We start from the raw sequence: 20,725 nt of genomic DNA on the forward strand, positions 1-20,725 counted from the left end.
AAAAGCAAATGATTTCAAACACTGGACTCACCGTCCTACCGTTTCGCTGAGATTTTCAGAGTGTGCTTCTGCCTAGTGTGCTTCTTCTACAGACTATTAAACTGATTTGTCCTCGATAGCTAGGAGGCAGATTTTACTATCATAAAAACCTATTTGTATTCAGATCGACCCTGGTTCCTAGTTTGTTTTTAAGTGCTTCATCTTTTTTTGTTTTTTCCCCCGCTGGTATAATGGTCCCGGCAAACACGCTGAAAGCATTCCCTCTCTATAAAACATAGTGACATCTTAATACTTGGTGCACAAGAGGAGTGGAGTTGCATTTAAAAAGCTTGCAGCACACCCTCGAGTCCAGCTTTAAAGAATTCCAATGCACGACTGCAGCAATGCAAGCATGTTTGCCAAACATGCACACGTTACTTTGGCTAATATGACTGTTAGGGACAATTATGCAAAGCAGATGATTGCATATCTGTTTCTCTACATACGGATACATTTATGAAAGCCTTGAGCGCTTGTTTGACTTACTTGTGTTTTGCGTGTATTACAACATTCTGCTTTTCATATCAAAGGAGGTTTTTTTCTCCTCCTGATTTAAATCCAGCGGGAACAAGCAGTGAATATTCGATAAACAAGCAGTTTGTGTAACACGTAGGCAATCATTTGTAACTAAGCAGTCATTGCGATTAAACGGCGAGGTTTAAACACCACCACAAACCGCTTGCTCTGTTTAGACTGACTCATAAAGCTGCATTTCACCGATAGACCGAATCGTCCTCACGCCTCCTCTCGCTCTTTTCTTCTTTCAGCTCTTCCACTCCTACCCACCAGCCATGTCTGGCCTTCCCCCTGTCATCCCCCCAACCGGGCCCTTCAGCTCGCTGCAGGGGGCCTTTCAGCCCAAGGTGAGACACCACCACACACCCACGGATAGACTAGCCGGGAGGGGGCGAGTTACATACAGGGAATCATTTTTCAATCTGTGTCTGCTTCTCTCCAGACCTCTAATCCACTGGATGTTTCCACAAGACCCGGAGCCGTCCCACACACGTTCTTACAGAAGGACCCCAGGGTAAGAGCACGTGCACGCCACCCACCGTGCACCAGGAGACTGGGCTGTACAGGCTCCATAGGTTTGCTTTATTAGGATCCACATTAGCAGCAGCCTCAGCAAGCAAGCTGCTCTCATACAGATAGTGTTGAAATTCAGAGGAAATGTTAAAAATGCATTAAAATATATATGAATAATTTACCACACAGAGTCTATTTCTGATCTATTGATCAGCGGTGAGTCGTAGATTGACAGACGTGTCAGCGTGTCTTCCTCTCAGCTGCCGTATTTGTTTGCAGAAGGCCGCGCAGGAGGAACGCGTTTAAACACCCGAGTGTTAATTACCCCGAAACGCTTCATTTTAAAGTGAACAGTTTGACATTTTAATTTGGTTCGTAATGAATGCTACACACAAGGACTAATTAGAAATGATTTGACTGACAGCAAAATAATTCATGTTCTCCCCCCCACCCCCACCCCCCTCCTTCCTGAAGCTAACGGATCCGTTTCGGCCGATTCTCAGGGTGAGTGCTCGCTCCCTGCAGTGTCTCCTGCTCCCTCACACACAATAATCACTGCGATGCCTTGACGGGTCTTTGCTAATGGAGTTGATAGTGTCTTTAATTAAATGGGGGTTGAGTGTACCCATTTACGGGGCTCATTTTGAAGAACGCTGCAGCCCGTGCGTTGTGAAACTTGTCAGATGGCCGACAGTGACTTCTATCTGTCGCCTCGCTGTCACACGCCAGCATGTGCATCGTTCATTCAGCACACCTACGTTTGCATGTACCAGGTCTTTTTTTGACAGAGGAATTTCTTTCTTAGCCTTTTAATATGTGATCAGTAGTCATGGTGCCGTATTGATTAGTTGACACTGTGTTTTTTAGTCACACCATTTTTTTTTCTTGTTCTTAATTAAATTAATTTTCTTGTTCTTACAGAAACCAGGGAAGTGGTGTGCCATGCATGTCCATATTGCCTGGCAGATATACCACCACCAACAGAAAGTAAAGGTGAGGACTCATTTAATCCCTCCTAACACAGTGTGGCCAAAGCTGGACGTAATACTGGGTCAGTTTAGCAAAGTCCAGTTCAATTCAGTTTTACTTATACAACAACAGTCGCCTCGAGGCGCTTTATAATGTAAGGTAGACCCTACAAAAAAACAAAACAAAAAACAATCATATGACCCCCTATGAGCAAGCACTTTGGCGACAGTGGGAAGGAAAAACTCCCTTTTAACAGGAAGAAACCTCCGGCTGAATCAGGCTCAGGGAGGGGCGGGGCCATCTGCTGTGATTGGTTGGGATGAGAGAAGGAAGACAGGATAAAGACATGCTGTGGAAGAGAGACAGAGATTAATAACACACAGGGTGAGAGACAGCCATGAGGGAGACGCTGACATAAATATACAGAAGGATAACGAGGGAAGTGAGGACACACGGAGAACACGAATAACCATAACGAGACGGGGGAAGCAAAACTGAACAGAACGAACATGGTAACACGAGACCTTCACAATAAAACAGGAAGGAGGAGAGGCAGACGAGACGGGCTTGGGCAAACTTAAACGTGATGGGATAAAACACAAGGAGGGAAAACACGGCACAAGAACTCACACAACTATATAAACACAGACGCACAGAAGGGGCCGCGGAGGGCAAAGGTTAGCATAGAATAATCTCAGGACTACCACTAAGAATAATAAACCATAACACAAAAGGTCACAAAAACACAAGAAACACAAAATGCTGGGTCCAAAGGACCCAGAACCATGACACACTCTTCATTATTCACCTGTTCAATACCCACTGATAGCTCAGCCTTGCATAGAGAGGTTTTACATGTTTCTCTCTGTACCTCTGGCGTCTTTCAGCAGCAGATGCAGGTCGACCCTCACAAGCTAGACTTCGGCCTCAAGCCCGAGTTTCTGAGTCGACCCCCGGGCCCCAGCCTCTTTGGCGCTATCCATCACCCCAGCGACTTGGCACGGCCCGCCACGCTTTTCTCCGCTGCAGGTGAGTGCATCAGTTGTCCGATTGATCAGTGGCAGCCTCTCATATTCAGCAGCAGTCAGTCCTGCAGAGCTAGCATCGTCTGTAGTGAGCGAGTGAAATCGGCAAACCCGACAGAATGATCTCCACCAGAGTAAACATAAATATATCTCACCTTTCTCTAAGTTGGAGCTGTTGGGTCAATCTCTGACTTTCTGTTTCTGTTTCTGGACACTGTCGTAGCTCTCCACGTTCACTCATACTGACCCACGCTTAGCTCCTGTATATGAAACATTTACATGCATCATGTTTAAAACAGCCATGAGCATGTGACAACAAAACACACAAATCAGAGGGAACGAACAGGTCATCCAACGTGCCTCTTAGAGGAACACTTTGAGAAAGCAGAGGATATTCGATTAGTCCATGAAATGGGTTTTAGTGATGTCAACAAGGTCCCCGCTTGCTGTTAAATACAGGCAGACCTTTAATTGCTTCCATTTTCCAAAGTCACACTTTGGGTTAGTAAAGTCGTCTCTGGTGCTCCTGGTGTAGTTTAAGTCTCCAGGTGCACGTTTGGTTCTGGGTATCCACAGACTGCAGATAAGAAGATGTTGGATCTGGTTATTAAACTGCTTCAGTCAGCAGAGCAGAGCGCAGGGTTTGCTTTGCTCAGCCTGTAACTAGCCAAGTATCACCAAGACATAACAATGACAGTTTTCCAGGCAGTGTGTGTAATTCCTGAGTTTAGCTTAACTATCCCAAGATTAGGTCATTAAACTACCACAACGCCCCCCTCTGCTACTATTACTTATTTGGCTCTGCGTCAGTGTCCCAAAATGTCAGTTTGTCATCATGTCCGATGCTGCAACTGGACAAAACACCAACAAATGAAGACAATATCTTTACTAAAGATGAGATACGACAAAACAGCAGGAAAAAAGCAACGTTTTCCCGGGACTCTCTGCAGTGTTTGGTCTGTGCATTAGGGCCAAACGCCTGTTTTAGTCTCGTCTGTCTGAAGGACTCGGACGTCATTTCAAACATTCGCCATTCTGCCATGTTCACTTTAAAGAGGCCAAGCTGTCTCCTTGCACTCTGTCCAAATAAGCCACACTTGTTCATTCTTTCTAACTATACTGTAATACTGTGTAGCATTTAGCATGCTAACAGAGGCCTGCAGCTTTGTGTCATCTCCTGGGAAGATTGTGGCATTTTATTAACACACCTGAGTGTTTTCATAGAGGTGCTAACACAAACCGATGATCAGAAATTAAAGTGAATTTGATTATCAGTATCTGGGTGCTGTTAATTCATTTAGAAGTAAGGGAGGTGCTTAGTCTGCAGACCGGTGTACTCACTGCATAGAGCCCTGAGAAAACTGTTTTTATACACTTCAATCTTTTATTAATCCCAAAAGTTGTAAAGCTGTAAGCATTGCAGCTTTCTGCTTGCTTACTTTTAGCCTTCTAGTGCAAATAATCTTGGGATAACTAGCTGGCTTTATCCTCATTAGTTACACCAACAGGGACCAAGCTGAGTTAAAGCTGATCATCTGGGAGAGCATGATCAGGCTGTACAATAAGTCATCTGGGCAGCAGATTTGTGCAGCGATATGTAACAACTTAGATCGTAGTCATTGTCCCCACAACATCTGAGTGATATCTGTCCTCAGCCTGTTTGTCTTTGTGTGGAGCTCTCAGGGCCAAAGTCGTATAAGAAAAGTCTCAAATCTTTCTGGAGCTTTCAGCTGATTCTCCTTGTTTGCTATGCACAGTATCATTAAATGCAATTAATCTCATACTAACAGCAGCATCACTGCTGCTTTAATCGCTGTACCTGAAATCTACAGTCGACTCATAAGTTCTTTATTTTACAGATGCTTTTGTCTGCACAAAAATACTGAAGGACGTTTTTCTGAAGTCTTTTACTTAATGCTCTCATGTGGGCGAATTTAACAGTTAAAGTTTTTAAAATACTAATTATTTATCGATTGGCTCTTACTGACAGCTCCAGAAAGAGTTCACCGGTTGACCAGTTAACACTTACTTTTGCTGATATTACAGTCTGTGGTTATCCTCCTCCTCAGGTCCTACGCACCCATCTGCAGCTCCCTTTGGCCATCCACCCCACCATCCTGGAAACTTTCTTCCTCCAGCATCTCATTTAGGTAACAGCACGCTTCATTTCATCTCAGTCTGACCGATCCAAAACGAGGGTGTTGATTGCATCAGCACTAACATGCTGTGTCTTCTCCCAGAGCCTTTCAGTAGACCTCCATCGTTTGGAGGACTGGGATCTCTCAGTTCGTCGGCCTTCGGGGGATTGGGAAATCCAGCACTAAGTGAGTTTCAGCCTTAAGAAAGAAACTTGCTCGGGAGTGGCCACATGAGAAACTGTGACTGCTGTGGAGGCTCACAGAACCATGTCACAGTTTCTCGTGTGGTCCCTCGGGAAAATTAGTCGCCCACCTGTAGTTTAGGTGGAGTAATCCTCTCACTGTTTGTAATGCTCCCTGCGTATGAGGATCAGCAGAGATACGCATTTAACTTGCGTTCCATGTTTTTCCACGTGTTGAATCCCTAACAGCGGCCAACTCGGTGTTTGGCCACAAAGATGGCCCAAACGCGCCGCAGCACTTCAACAGCAGCAGTAACAACAGCCACCAGGAGCCGTGGAACCGCCTGCATCGCACGCCACCTTCGTTCCCCACGCCGCCACCCTGGCTGAAACCCGGAGAGTCTGAGAGGAGCGCGTCGGTGAGCTCACACGAGAGGGACCGAGACTCTGACAAACGGGACTCGTTGGGCAGTAAAGAGGACAAGGACAGGTGGGTGGTGAACAATGTAACAACTACATGAGTAGTGTGTTCATTGTGTGAGTGCAACAAAGTGACAGTTTAATGAAGAAAAGATCAGCGCGCTTGTGCTCCTGCTGGGGAGAGGAGAGAGGAAAAGGTTAGCATCGCCCATATTTGATAACAGCTACTCGTGTGGCGTACAGGAGGAGGAGGGGTGATCAGCTAAAGTGGCTGCTGTCAGGACTCTGGTTAACCAGCCTTTCTGGGTCATCAGCTGGACTTTAAAAACATGTTTACATTGTGATTTAAAGCAGTACTTTAACTACTGAGCTAACTCTTCTTTGGAGTACAACTGCACTGATCTCAGTGGAGTTATGAATTCAGTTTCACTTTATTAGTTTCAGTGCTGGTTTTCATAATTATTATTAAAGGATGCTCATTAATTAGCAGCAGCATTGAATTTAGCTGAGTCAGAGTCATGTAGACAAGACAGCAGCAGCATCAGGCAGGTGGTGATAAGCAGATTGACAAAGGCTTAAATTAAAGATGTTTCCTGTATGTTTTACATAATCATGATTTTCCATAAGATGTTTTTTTCTCTGTACAGTTATTTAACTAAATCCAAACGTAAAACTCTCATAACCTTGTTTGTGCCTGTAGGGACTCTGTTGAAAAGCGTCATCCAAGCCATCCGTCTCCGGTCCCCGTCAATCCAATCAGCCTTCTTAGCCACAGTCGACCTCCTGAGCACCACAGGAACCACCTGCCACCTGCTTCTGGAGAGCCTCAGAGGGAGAAGGAGAACAAGGCCAAAGAGAGGGAAAGGGAACACTCGGATTCCTGGAAAGACAACGGCACCGACGACCACAAGCTCAAGGACAGCCAGCACAGTGACAAGGACACGCCTGTCATCCATGACGGCCGAACGTCGGAGGACAAAATGTCAAACAGAGGATCGGCGTCACCCTATGTCCGGCAGACCAGCTTGGAACGTCCCAACGGTGGCCTGACGAGGGATGTCCTGGAGAAGAAGGTGGAGCTGCCATATGAGCACCAGAAGAAGAGCAGTGAGGTGAAAGTAAAGGAGGAGAGGAAGGAGGAGCAGGATGGAGGCACAGAGAGGGCCAGTGAGCACCTGCAACAGGCGTCCTCCACCCCAAATCTCCACCCTCCCTCCTCAGTGCCTGTGTCCATGGGCATGCCCGGTGTCCACCCCATCAACAGCATCAGCAGCCTAGAGAGAACTCGAGTCGTGGCGCCCTTTATGGGTATCAGTCCCATCCCAGGAGCTGACAGATTCCCCTACCCTTCCTTCCACTGGGACCCAATGAGAGACCCCTACAGGGGCCTGGACATTCACAGGCGAGACCCTTTGGCCAGGGACCTGCTGCTGAGGAACGATCCTCTGCACCGGTTGGCAGGGCCGCGCCTGTACGAGGCAGAGCGCTCCTACAGGGACCGCGAGCCTCATGACTTTAATCGCGACCACGCCCACCCCCTGGCCCTGGAGCAGAGGAGGGAACAGGAGCGCGCCCATCTGGAGGAGCGCGATCGCCTCAACATGCTCCGAGAGGACTACGAACACGGGCGCCTCCACCCCACGGTGCACCATCCTGCCCTCGACGGACACCTCCCCCACCCTGCCCCGGGCCTCATGGCCCCCGGGCTCGCTGGCATGCACTACTCCAGGGTGAGCCCCTCGGCCGCAGCGGCAGCAGCAGCCGCCGCCGCCGCTGCAGCCACCGCCCATCAGAATGGTATCCTGAACAAAACGCCACCCACCGCGTCTCTGAGTGCACCGCCCCCACTCATTCCCACACTGGGCGCCCGGCCCGGCTCGCCCAGACGGACTACTCCCCTGGGCACAGATATCAGAGACAGACCGGCTCACAAAGACATCGAGGCGCGGTGAGCAGCCCCTGCAGCCCCTGCAGCCCCGTGCCTCACCAACACTGAACTCACAACCAAGCACTTAGCTTTGGCAAAGCAAGACTGTAACATAGCTGTGAATAATTTATGTGGGCACACAGATGCCCATGCGATGAATCGTTTTTGTATAAAACTACAAAGAGACAATAATCATGGAACAAAAAAAAGCTTTTTTCAGAGATTTTGTTTTCCCGTTTTGCTCCAGCTTTCCGTGTGCATTCTTTCTCTTGTATAGAAAAGTGATGTGGAGTCAGAATGAGCAACTTTGGATTGTACAGGTACTTTAGCACTGAGTGTGTAGATAATGTGTACAGTCGCTGTGCTCGCCCTGTACGGATTCAAATTCATGGTACAAATATGCAAAAGAGTGTTTCGAAAGCTTTACTTTGACAGATGTAAATACAGGAGTATGATTCAGAATGTGCTTTTGCAATTTCTTTTTCGTTTGGTTGACGCAGGTGATTCGCATTGTACCAGATCCCCAGATTCAACTATGCAACAAATGTCTCGGTTCCCTTTCTGAAAGCTGGCCTTCAACACTACTGACTGCGTGCCACTGTGTACCATTCACGGACACCAGGCTGTATTCTCTCCACAACGCAGACTTGACATTAACTTTGCGTCCGTGCTGACAGATGCGAGCTTTAACTGATCCGCACAGGGTTTCAGATTCCCATTTAAGAAAAACAAAATTATTTTTATCTTATAATAATGTGTGGTGACAATCCCATTGAACTGAATATTAAATTGTGATGTAAAAAGCCAGCAGCACAAATGTGTGGATGGATTTTTTGTTGTTCTCTCAGTTAACACCAGTCTTGTTCTGGGGAGAATGCAGCGCATTAAACACCATGACGGCACATTAGCCCTAGCGGAGGAGTGTAAAGTACATGTTTTGGATAAAAAAATCTTCTGTTGGTCAAACAGTGTATTAAAGTGCTTTCCTAAGTTGTTGTACCTACAAAATCAAAATACAAAAAAAGCAAGTCTCAACCATGGACGGTTTGTTTCTAACAAGCAGAGATCTATTTTAGTAGTCCACTGAAGGTTTAGTTGTGCGCTTCAAACTCTGTGATATCATGTTGTGCAGTGTTTTTTAATCCAACATAAAATTGTCCACCCGAGCCATAGTGGTTAGTCGATACGTATCGCAAAAAGATTGTTCAACGAGAAACCTTTGTTGCTGTTTACCATGTACAGGGGAAAAAAAGTCTTTCTAGATCGTGTACAATGAGAAAAAATGAAGCGACTGAATCTTCAGCATGCTCCTCATTTAAACTTGTGTTATGTAAATTGTGCCATGTTATTAAAAAATGTGTACTAACCCCGTGTTTGGGTGTTTATTTCTCCGCCTTTGTGCGCTGCACAGACACCGTATGTGACGCCTTCCATAGAGGATAAAGTGTCCTGGCCCCACTTCTCACCCAACAAAGTGTTTTTATAGCGCTACAGGTTGTGTGTGCCATCAATATTTATTCTTTTAATCCTCTGTCACCCACAGCGTGTCACATCCCTGCTGACGGAGAAGAGAACTTGATGTTTACCCCAGAATTGTGTATTCATGAGCAGATGCAAGAGTTATTGGCATTACACTGAGTAACTACAGGTTCGTGCCACCTTCTCTGTCTGATGTTTGGCACTGAGGCGCGTGGGTGCATCAATCACTGCTGGCTGAAATATTGGCTGCTTTTATTTCCTCAAAGTGAATGCCTCCTGCCCCCGGGACCAACACTGCTTTTCCTCTCAGACCTGCACGCATGAAATGATATAGGGCCACAGCATGGGGGTAATTTAGCCTTTGGACCAGCAGAGGGCGCCAAACTACAAGAACTCTTATAGCGTGGATGAAATTCTTTAAACAAACCATTACTCTGCGTAACAGCTACCGTTTGACACCTACTGTCAAAGTAACGCGAGGTTGGAGGTCGGGCTATAAACCAGCCTGAACCATATCTCAGGACCAACACATTCAAACTCACACGTACATCTACTACAGCCAATTAACATGGATGTCTTTGGACTGGTGAAGGAAGCCAGAGCCCCCATAGAGAGCACAGACAGGCTATTTGTGTCGTTTCACAGGCAGTGAAGAAAATAATAAGTACATTACAAGAATAAATCTTTCGAATCATTTGTTTAAAAATCGTGAGGTGAAAAGGAGACATGCAGCAGGGGATTGCAGCATTTTCAGACCAAGCATAGTGTTTTATGTTCAAGAGTTTACAGAAATCAAAGAAGCAAAACTTCACATTTAAGAAGCTTCAGAAACAGCCAATAAAAGCAGAAGGCAGCAGTTTGCAAATCTCATATTCACAACAGAACATAAGAAAACACACCGAATGTTTAAAAAGAGACCGTTTTTAGAGACCACTTAAATTTTGAATTTGATGACAGCGTCATGTCTCAAAAACGTTTGGATGGGGAAAAGTAAGCGGTACAAAAAAGAAACAGCTGGAGGAACATTTAGCAACTAATGAGGTTTCTTGGCCTCACATCAGTAAAAATGGGCAGATTTTCAGCAATCTGCAAAAATGTCTACAAATTTTGGAACAATTTCAGGATTATGTTTCCCAACATGAAATCTTGAAGACTTCATATCATCTATATCATAGACAGGATAGCATGGGCGCATTTTGTTGTTATCAAGATTCAGAAAAGCTTAATGAGATGCTGTTAGGTCCAAGCTCGTGATTAATGATGTGTGACAGCAGGGTGTCTGATGGGCTTCAGGGTAAATGTGATCCTGTGGTGTGATTTCTTTATCAGACTGATAACAAAGACATAATAAACCTGCTCCGGTGGTGTACACATGGCAGAGTATGTAGAGGTTTTATGTGATGAAATCCTGACAGTGACTCAACATTAAACTCTTACTTTGCTTGTTAAACTGAAAAACAGCTGAGAACACTTTCTCTCCAACGACCTCCTGCAGTCTGAACTACATTTACATCAAATCATAACATTGTTTTGTGCAAACCTGGCTGCTAATAAGCTCACTGTGATTTTTATGGTTTCAAACAGAGGGTGCTCATTAATCCTGCCGTCTAGACCAGTACGCACAAAACGGCAGATTTCAAAAGTTAAAAAGAAGAAAATGTTTGATCTGAACTCTTTCCAGGACCCAGTCTTCAGTTTTCAATCACTAAAGTTCAAACAGGCAATTCTGGTAATTTGGAAATGTGGGTGTGCCAGTAAAGTTTAACATTTATACATAAACTACACGTTGCCGTGTCAAATATATATCCAAAAGACTTGAGCTACACCTCATTTCTTTATATTTTGCCTCCAAGGAGACAGACTCTGGTCTTGAAGAAAAGCTCTTCGAGGTTTCTAAAGGTCTTGTTTTTGTTTGTTTAGCCTTACAAGGAGTTACAGTTCAACTCAGTTTTATTTATATGGCACCAAATCACAGCTGCAGTCACCTTAAGACCCCGAGGTACAGACTAACAACACTAGAGAACAAACCCCAACACTGCTCTCGCCTTCCTCTTGTAAGCGCTGCTCTTTCGCTTTGCTTGCTAAAACTGCTAAATTTAAAATGCTGATGTGCTGCCTCACTAAGACTCCCGAAAAACAAATTCCAAATATGAAGCTGGCATCAACAGGGTTGCTGGTAGGAAGTGCAAGTAATGTTTTTTTTCCAGTATGCTGCTCGACCATCAAAACTCAAAGTGGGCCTATTTTAATTAGTAGAGTGTAAAATGACTTAGTAATTAGTTTACTTGGCATCACAATCAAATTCATATGGAAATGAAAACTGCATAAAAAATGAAGAATTTGGCTCACGAGATAGAAACGTGACTTCAACATACTGAAAATATTATAATATTTGGCATCCAGTAAAGTAGTGGTGCTGCAACCTCTGCTGTGACCCAAAGTAAATGTAAGGCTGGTATTTACCAATACTTCTAGGTAGGATAGGGATTTGTGTGTGTGTGTGTGTGTGTGTGTGTGTGTGTGTGTGTGTGTGTGTGTGTGTGTGTGTGTGTGTGTGTGTGTGTGTGTGTGTTACAGGAAGGTGTTTCGGGTTTCAGGCCACACCATGGAGTAACGCAGAAGAAAAGTAACAAGTAGGGATAATTTGGTAAAGTAACGTCTTGATGCATGCTCAGTCATCCAGGTAGGTGAATCCCCGAAAGTTGCTTCTGTTCATCTGGACGCAGCATTTTCAGTGGTGCTGGTTTCAGTCATTATGCAAATGTCCTGTTTATAAGGTTGAAACCTGCAGTCAGCTGAGACTGAAGAAGTCACCTGGATGATTATCAAATGTTTCTCCCACTGAATAGAATAGAATAGAATAGAATAGAATAGAATAGAATAATCCTTTAATTGTCCCACAAGGGGAAATTTGGTTGTAACAGCAGCCAGAAAGACACATATACAAACAAACAGTACACAGGACACAGAACAGAAACATACACAATTATTCTTACATATTTACATTAAGGACAATGGTTACTATAAACAGAGTACTGTACAGTTATTAAATTAAATATAAATAACTACAGATAAGAGGCAAACCCAGGTTATAGTGCGAATCGGTTGATTAACTTATTGCAGTTACAGCGCTGATGTAAACATCTGTGATTGTTGGGAGCAGTTCTGATTGTACAGTCTGACAGCTGCAGGGAGGAAGGACCTGCGGAAACGCTCCTTCATGCATCGAGGATGCAGCAGTCTGTCACTGAAGGAGCTCTGCAGTTCAGCAGCATTTCCATGCATGGGGTGGGAGACTCTGTCCATCAGAGATGTTATTTTGGCCAGAGTCCTTCTGTCTCCCACCACCTGCACTGGGTCCAGGGTGCATCCCAGAACAGAGCTGGCCTTCCTGATGAGCTTAAAACGTTGAGTTGAAACGTCCAGATGAACAGAATCAACCTTTGGGGATGAGTAAAGTAACGCATTACTTTAACAAGTAACAAGTAATATCTAATACTTTTGCTTTTTTGAGTAACAATCTGCAAATATTCAAACACAGAGTTTAGAAATGACGCTTCCTTTAAAACACTGAGTAAATGCTGGAACCTGCACTGAAACAAGCCTCATGTATGACCTGTGCGTCCCCGCCTCTGCACTGATGGCCACAAAACTCTGCTTATATAATTTTCAACACAAGGTGGCGTCAGTGCACACTGACGGACTGCAAGGTGAAACAAAGGCAGCAACAAAGGGCTCATCTACAGCAGATAGTACACACTGCCTGTCATCGCTAACCCACGAGCAGAGAACCAGTTTGCCTAGGTCAGCTTCCTCTGACCAATGCACAAATGGTATTTGCTTCAACACTGACAGTCATGCATGCTGTCAAACCTGAAGAGCAGCATTGCGTGCCAGACGCTCCTTGATTGACATTTATTTCCTTTGTGAGCTTAAACACATGACAGAAACTAAGCAGGCTGACGGTCCTCGTCCAGTTACGACACAGAGTTGTCTGTGTCGTAACTGGAGGCACACCCGTATTTGTACCTGAACCCACAGCAAACAGGAATCTGACGCCTCAGTGCTATATCTCAGTGTTACTGCAAACAAAGCCAGTCTCTGGGAAATAAGATCATATTTCATAAGAATAATAAAGCAACCCGAGAACCACACATTCCCCATCACCTGATCATACAAGCTCCACATCGTCTTAATCTTATGTAGCACCTCACACTGGCTCTGGCTAACATGTCACCCTTTTCCCCTACAAAAAAAGGGAAGTACATAGGAAGGTTCAGTATTTTCTCCCCGCTGACAACACTTCTAATCACCTCCAAACAAACTTGGCTCGGTCGCTCCTAAAAATATTTTCCTGTTTGTAAAAAAGGAAAGGCATCCCACTCTCAGTGGTAATGTTCCCCTAGTTTTTCACTCCTCAGCTTAGAAAAAAGAAGAGAAAGCCTATAAACACGAGCCCAGTGAAGCTGTCGGTTCAGGATTAACTTAATGCTCAGCCTGTTCAAAAAGGAGTTCATTCGTTTGTCACTGTGAGTCGTTTCAGCATGGTAACACAGCTGCTTGGTGGGGTAATATTACAAATCTGCAAAGGATGAGATGAAAAGAGGAAGAGCTGCTCTCATATATATAAATGCTGAATTGGAGCAGAGTGCATACAGGCCTCCACTGAACCCAAGGAAATCACCATAAATCTTCAGACGTATGTGATCTTACACACACTCAGTGGAGCTGGTGAGAGCTTCTGTTTATAGTGAGGAGAAGATGAGGCGTCAGAGGAGGATCCACAGCCTGGTCATACCAGAGAGATTAATAGATTCCCAACATTATCATGTTGGACATAAGAGGTCTGAATAGCTGAACGACAGTTTGCTGCAATGGTGGGAAAAGAGTATTTCAGGCTTTCTGTGGGCAGTAATGAAAACAGGAGTGTTTTTACACAGCAGTGACCTTCAAAAGGAAACACACACAGCTGCAGTGTGGCAGAAGAAAACAGAGGAAAAAGTCTTTGTCACAACTGACGCAACCAGATAGCCGCTTTAGCAGCACTCTCAGACACATTGTATTTTATTACTCCTACCTGTTCAGTATTCTTTCTTCACGCTGACCTAGATATCATATGAGCCGCCCCAGTCCTGCTGCTCTTTTCGTCTGATTTCAACAAAGACAGGTTCGGATGACCTTCATGCGTTCGATGCAGCGGGGCCTCATTAGCGGTGAGATTCAGATCTGCCAGTGCAGACTGATGAACTTTAATTACTGCAGGAGCTGCTTTAGCTGCACACCAACGTTTCAGCCAGCTCATGTGGAACATCCCGACTGAATGCAGAGGATGTACAGAGCTGATGTTTGGCGTCTGGACTCTGACCTTCTCCGAGCAGGCACTGAACAGTTATGGTCATAATAATATAGAGCTGAACACCAGCTGCAGTGTGAAACCTACTATGGGATAAGAAGAAGACAACAAGTGGCCTGCTGGGGGGCATGCACCATCTACTGACATCTCATTTTAACAGTGACCTGGAGAGGAAGTGGAGGAAAGAAGGGTCACACCTACTGCTGTACATATAGTACATAACCAAACTCAGTGTGTAGACTGTTAGTGTTTAGTTAAGCATGTTAAACCAAAAACAGGCATGTAACTAGCAGAAATTATGACTTTAACTAGCGAACAGAAAAATAATCAGCTAGGATCAATGGTTCCAGTCATCTTCCCTCCCAGCTGTAAGGACTTTTTTGTCTTCTATTATTGGTAAACTGAACGTCAGTGTGGGAAAAGAAACGTAAATCATTTTATAACATCTGACATTTATAGACCACATTATGAAATGTCAAATCGTCCTAATTACATTTTCCCATTTCTGATCAGAACTGTCACATCCAAAATATTATGCAACACGTTACAGACACAAATATTCACATAAGAAAAGTTGGAAGCAAGTTTCACAAAGTCAGCCACAAAAGCAGGTCTTTTTCTCACATAACTAATTTTAGTGGAGTTCAGTGTGGAGAGTGTGTTATTCTTAACCTTGAATAATTCCAGAAGCATCGGGTTAAACCACAGAGGAGGAGTTAGCCTCAGCAGCTGCTGCTAAAATAGTGATTATCTTCTATGCTAATTATCACACACTGACACAAACTGGTTTAAAGGGCACGTATCACATGTTTCCTTATTTTCTGCATACAGATATATATTTTTATCAGATTGTATATTTGTACATTTTATATATTTTTTCTCTAAATCCTGTTCACATGTATATGTTTGTACATCTGTATAGTGACAATAAAGGCATTCTATTCTATTCTATTCTATTGTTACTGTTATAGTGAAAGCTCATATTAATCATGGAAAAGTTTTAAATAACAGTAATTCACTGTAAGGCAAAAACTCAGGTTTTAAAAGGGAAAACAGCTACAGGTAAATTTTTAGTTTCTTTCATACGGAGCCTGAGCAGAAAAATAGTGAATATACATGTGTGACATGTGCAACACATATGTTCTGTTTTCAGTGTGTAAATTGTGTCTCATTGTGCATTCACAGTGGTGCCAATACAGGAGAGACAGAAACTCAGACTGAAATAAGTTCTTAATAATAACTTAATTACTTTTTCCATTCATTAACTTAATATGTAATCCCATTGAGGCAGCACGTAAACTATCCTAAAAGAGACCAATGTAACAGAGGCGCAGCCATTACAAATTTTACTATGAACCTTTGTGAGTTTCCTGCCATGACATGTCAACAAGACTGCGGTAAAAACCCAGTGAGCAAATAGACATTAGCCTTACAGTCAGTGTGCTAGCACAGAGTCAACAGAAATTTCCTCAAACAACAGCAAAAGTTTGGCAAAGATCCACTTTATGTTTCTGTTCTGCAGCACCAACACATCTCAAAGCTCCTGTCAGCACATACACAAACAGTTCAGCCTGCTACGCTGTGCCAACAGGTAGCATCTACACTGCCCTGCAAGCTTAACCAACATCAGTAAGACAGCAGATGTTAGCAGCCTCGAAATGAGAAAGAGTATCCAAGATGTAAGATTTTTACACTCTGCAACAGAAACAGGTGGACACTTTGGAAATAAGACCTCCTAAAGTTCATCTCATTTAGCAGTGGTCCAAAAACATCTGTTACCTTAACAGCGACAGAAGTGAAAAGAAATTTTTATCACTTAATGTTTAATGTCCTGACTAAATTACACTCTATCAATAATGGGTCAGTGCCGCAAGTAACACCTGAGGCATTTACCCAACATCCAAACTCATAAGTTTATGAACTGGTACAGCACCTGCAGAATAACCTGCAAGATGCACCACTGGCGTCCCAGTGCCAGACACCAGAGGACACCTTTGTCCACACCTGGGTCAAAGATGTTTTTGGTGGCAATAGCAATGCGTAGTGTAAGGAAGGTGAATTATATGTTGTGGATGACTGGTTCCTGTTACTTTGTCCTTTTCTCATATCTGACCTTCCAGGTTATCAGTGTCATTTCTCCTTCTTCATCGATGTATTCATGGAAATGGAAATGTATAGTTGCAAGAAAAGACAGGGTGTTTCTAATTTTAGAGATATTCCGCAAATGCAAGAAAGCAACATACTTGTCTAATATGCACAGTGAAGGACATATCCTGGTCAAAACCGACTCCAAGATTCCTCACAGTGTTGCTGGAGGCAAAGGTCGTTCCACCCAGGGTAGGTATCTGGTTAGACTCCATGTTTCTAAGATTCTTAGGGCTGAGTACAATGACCTTTGATCTGAACTCAGAAGCAGGAAATTAGAGGTCGTTCATGCAACTAACTGGTGTATCGTTTGGCTTATGATGCAATGAAAATTATGCTTCTCGTCTGAAAAATACTGCCTATAGGGGAAGCAATGGTCCTAACACATGACCCTGTGGAACTCCATTATTAAGCTTAGTTTGTGAACTCCCCATTTACATGAACAAGCTGCAGTTTATTAGATAGATATGATTCAAACCACTGAGCGCAGTACCTTTAATGCCTACAGCGTGCTCTAATTACTGTAATAAAATATTATGTTCAACTGCTGTCATAGGGACATAAAGCTGTGTGTCATCTGCATAGCTATTAATGATGCGGCTGAGAGAAAGCATGTATACCGTCACTTCATGTCAACATGTCCAGTATGGAGAAACAATCCCGTCTTAATTTCTCAGCTGGAAATAGCCTGAGGTGGTGTAAGTGTTAGCTGTGCTGGTGCAGAGGGAACTGGGATCGCCCCATCTTGTTAAATCAGTAACCTGACCTTTGCCCCGACTGTGGCCACGCAGGAAACATGGAAGCACACGCCAGCATTAATATATATGAACTCACACATGGACAGGCACTGAGAGACTCACACACGTAATATATCACTGACATCACTGTGGTAATAACAAAGATGACCCCAATCATCAGAAGGAGAAAAGAAGGGAAACTGTGGCCCGCTCCCTTTGCCGAGGCGACATTTTATTGTTGGCCTCGATTGTGCCCTCCCGATGACACGGCATTGGAGGTTGATCACCTATAATAGAGTCCAGCCGAGGTTCAGATTAAAAGTACAAATCACATTGTAAACGACTGCGGCAAGCTGCACCGTGTAACCTCCATCTTGCCGTGCAAGGTTTTAACTGCAGTGCTCCCGATTCCAATCTCTCAGCTTCAGCCAAGGAAGACAGGAGATAACGGCGCAGGGCTGGGACAAAAGATCAGAGGTACTGGGTGACTGAAGCTGTGTTCAGGGAGGATATTAAACCAGGAGTCGTTTCTCTGAGCACGTTGTTTCATCTAGCGCTCTCACTGTTCTTTTGTCCTCCACTGCCATATGCTTACGTGATGAGGAGCAACTGAACATGTTTATTTTCCAATGCATTGTGCAGTTAAGGAACTTCGTTTTTTGTTCATGCCACATGCAATGATCTTCCTGCCAGTAAATAAAATGTCACATGTGCAGATGAGCATCACTTTACCGATCCATGAAGCTCACCAAAATCAGTCCAGAGAGCAGAGAGAGCAGGATCTTGAGGGAAAAAACATGATGTTGTTGGACTGAGTGCAATCTCAGCGTGAATCCGCCTCTGCTCCCCTTTTCTCCCTTGAGCACAGAGGGGAAGGTCATTCATCAAAAGTCACATATTAGTCATCCAAATGTGAGCAGCATGCGGTCGAAAATAGTGACCCAAGATGACGCTGAGATGCAGCGTGTGCAGAGGTCAACCTTTAAACGGATGACTCCGTATCGACCAAATGGCGAGGCACGGATGCGTGGAGGATGTGGGGGGGGGCAATGGTTGGTGTACCAGCGGTCTCTTCCTCCCAGTCTGACAAATGAGTACATGCCAGCTGGGTGGTCCCCACGAGAGATCCAGGCTGTCTGTGGGCACAGCAGACAGGGCGGGATGATTGGCTCAGGTTTCGACTCAACTCCCTCTTCACAGAGCATCCTCCGAGGTCTCCAGCCTCAGCGTGCGGGTTGTTCAAGGCAACATATGGCTGAGAGCTGTGGCTGTTTGCATGGTGACAAATTGATGTTGTGCCTCCTTTTCCCATTCCTGTTCCTCTGACATGGCACGGTGACATGCATTTAAAGTTCAGGCTGTCAGCTTTATTTAGGTGTATTTTCACATCCAGCATCCCACGTGTGTGACATTAATATTATGACCATTAAAGTATGAGAAGATGCTGGATTTAGAGCGTGAAGCTAAAAGCTTCTGAAAAGTGCTGCAGCATTGCACGTACGACTTAAAGCTTCTTGTTTTGACATCAGGGAGTTAGATTGCAGAGCAGAATCCAGATTCTACACTCAGACAGACGCTGTATCCATCAGAATACTATAGAGACCAAAACATGAGGGAGGCCATGTCCAAAAAGGGCTGAACTCCTCAGTCATTCATCCGAAGTGGCTGTAAAAGCTTACTTTCACATCATAATCTGTGTGCCATTTTTGCATCCAAAGCGCTAAGAGCGCCGAGCCAAAAACTTAATGTACTGCTGTGCCGATGGAGCTGATGGAGCCGACTCTTCACATTATGCATATTCCACCATCCTGCCCAGAATTCCCCCTGCAACCCTCTCCCAACCTGAGGGAGGTTTCTAAAAATGGCAGAAAGCTTAGCGTCTGTGACAGGAGACATCACGCAGGAGGATAGCGACTTTGATGAGACCTGTGCTTTTAGAGGCCTCTTTTGTTAGCAGGCAGATAAATCATCCCTCTAGCAGCCAGCTTAGACTGTATACAACCAGATAAGGTTGCCAAGGAAACCCTCCTGGAGAACCAATTTTTGGTGTTTTTTTCTGCTGTACCAGCCTCCTTTATCTGTACAAACAATTAATACCTTAGCCAGGCAGAAGGGGGGGGAGCTGGGGAAGTGGGAGGCAGGCACAAATCCCCAGGTGCTCAGTGCACCACCACTCTCTCCCCTCAGCTATGTGAATGAGGACATGAGGTAAAAAAAAAAATGCTACAAATGGATATTGGGCTGGAGGAGACTGAGAGATGATGTATGACTCATTGTACATTAATTCAATGAGAGAACAGCGCTTAGTCCATAAATCTAATCTCTGCACGTGCACTAGCACACATCACTAATGTCCTTTTAATGAATGTTTTGAATGCGCAGCCATAAAAGTGCCATTACATCCAGTCACATCCATTTGTAAAGGTGGCTGAGATTGCACTGGTATCAGTGCAGCTGCACACACCCCGATGTGCACAACTGCTGGGGAGCTATTAGGTTCCACAGGAGACTTGGACTCGCCACAGATCAATGCTCTGTGGCCCTATCTGTTACTGACATCCAATTACAGCAATGGACGTCCACTTAGCAGTGCTACTAAGTGCTTTAGTCTGGTTATTGACTACCTGTCCACAGCCTGCACGCGGTGTAGCCTTTGGCTAATAATCATCTATTGATGCATCCACATGTCAAGATCACCAGCATGTTAAGTGTATAAAGAGGATGAGGACAGTGATTGCAATAGAAAGACGTGTGTGCCTCAGCTGTAAACCAGGCGTTTCACATCATTCAGCATACTTAATTAGGAAGCAAATTTTGCACAAGTTTGATTAGTGCAGGCTTGCAATAAACGTAATTACCCACCACATTAACTAAGGGAGGAAATTGGCTGTAATTGAAAAAGCTAAGCAAATGTGAAAACAAATGACAAAGATGCCAGAGACCGAACGGCGCAACCAGGGAGCGACGATGAGTCGATCTAAGTGGCGCACAGAATAGGTGGGCAGCCAGGTCTCAAACCTCTGCATGTTTATTCTGAGCTCGAACGGCGTGGAGTGGAAATGGCAGGCGTAACCGCCGCCTGCCTGCTTCACTGACTAATGGCGGTCATTAAGCGGTTAGAAAGTCACCTCATCTGGTGTAAGGGGTGGAACTCAGCGACTGCCTGAAATTAATCACAATCAGAAAGCTGGACAGGAGACCGGGTCCCCAGTGAGCGCGCTGCTGGACGGGAGAAACGTTTTAGTGCTCAGAGAAACAACAAAAAACGACAACAGCCAAGCA

General features: G+C 44.6%; 1 protein-coding gene across 15 annotated transcripts in view; it reads left to right on the top strand.

Moving 5' to 3' along the window:
- The window catches only part of auts2a (activator of transcription and developmental regulator AUTS2 a), a 316,198-nt gene extending 307,103 nt beyond the window's left edge, over window positions 1–9,095 (top strand). For 8 of the 15 annotated variants that reach the window (XM_039618431.1, XM_039618440.1, XM_039618436.1 and 5 more), the window contains 9 exons: window positions 807–902; window positions 998–1,069; window positions 1,543–1,572; window positions 1,990–2,061; window positions 2,925–3,066; window positions 5,132–5,212; window positions 5,303–5,386; window positions 5,620–5,872; window positions 6,503–9,095. In XM_039618431.1, the coding sequence (XP_039474365.1) occupies window positions 807–902; window positions 998–1,069; window positions 1,543–1,572; window positions 1,990–2,061; window positions 2,925–3,066; window positions 5,132–5,212; window positions 5,303–5,386; window positions 5,620–5,872; window positions 6,503–7,754 (2,082 nt within the window). In that variant the 3' untranslated portion in view covers window positions 7,755–9,095. The remainder of the gene's footprint in view (window positions 1–806; window positions 903–997; window positions 1,070–1,542; window positions 1,573–1,989; window positions 2,062–2,924; window positions 3,067–5,131; window positions 5,213–5,302; window positions 5,387–5,619; window positions 5,873–6,502) is intronic. The other 7 variants (XM_039618433.1, XM_039618446.1, XM_039618434.1 and 4 more) reach the window with 5 other exon arrangements.
- Window positions 9,096–20,725: the final 11,630 nt, after the last annotated feature.

Source organism: Oreochromis aureus, linkage group 10 (genome assembly GCF_013358895.1).
Source record: "Oreochromis aureus strain Israel breed Guangdong linkage group 10, ZZ_aureus, whole genome shotgun sequence".
Classification (NCBI taxonomy): domain Eukaryota; kingdom Metazoa; phylum Chordata; class Actinopteri; order Cichliformes; family Cichlidae; genus Oreochromis; species Oreochromis aureus.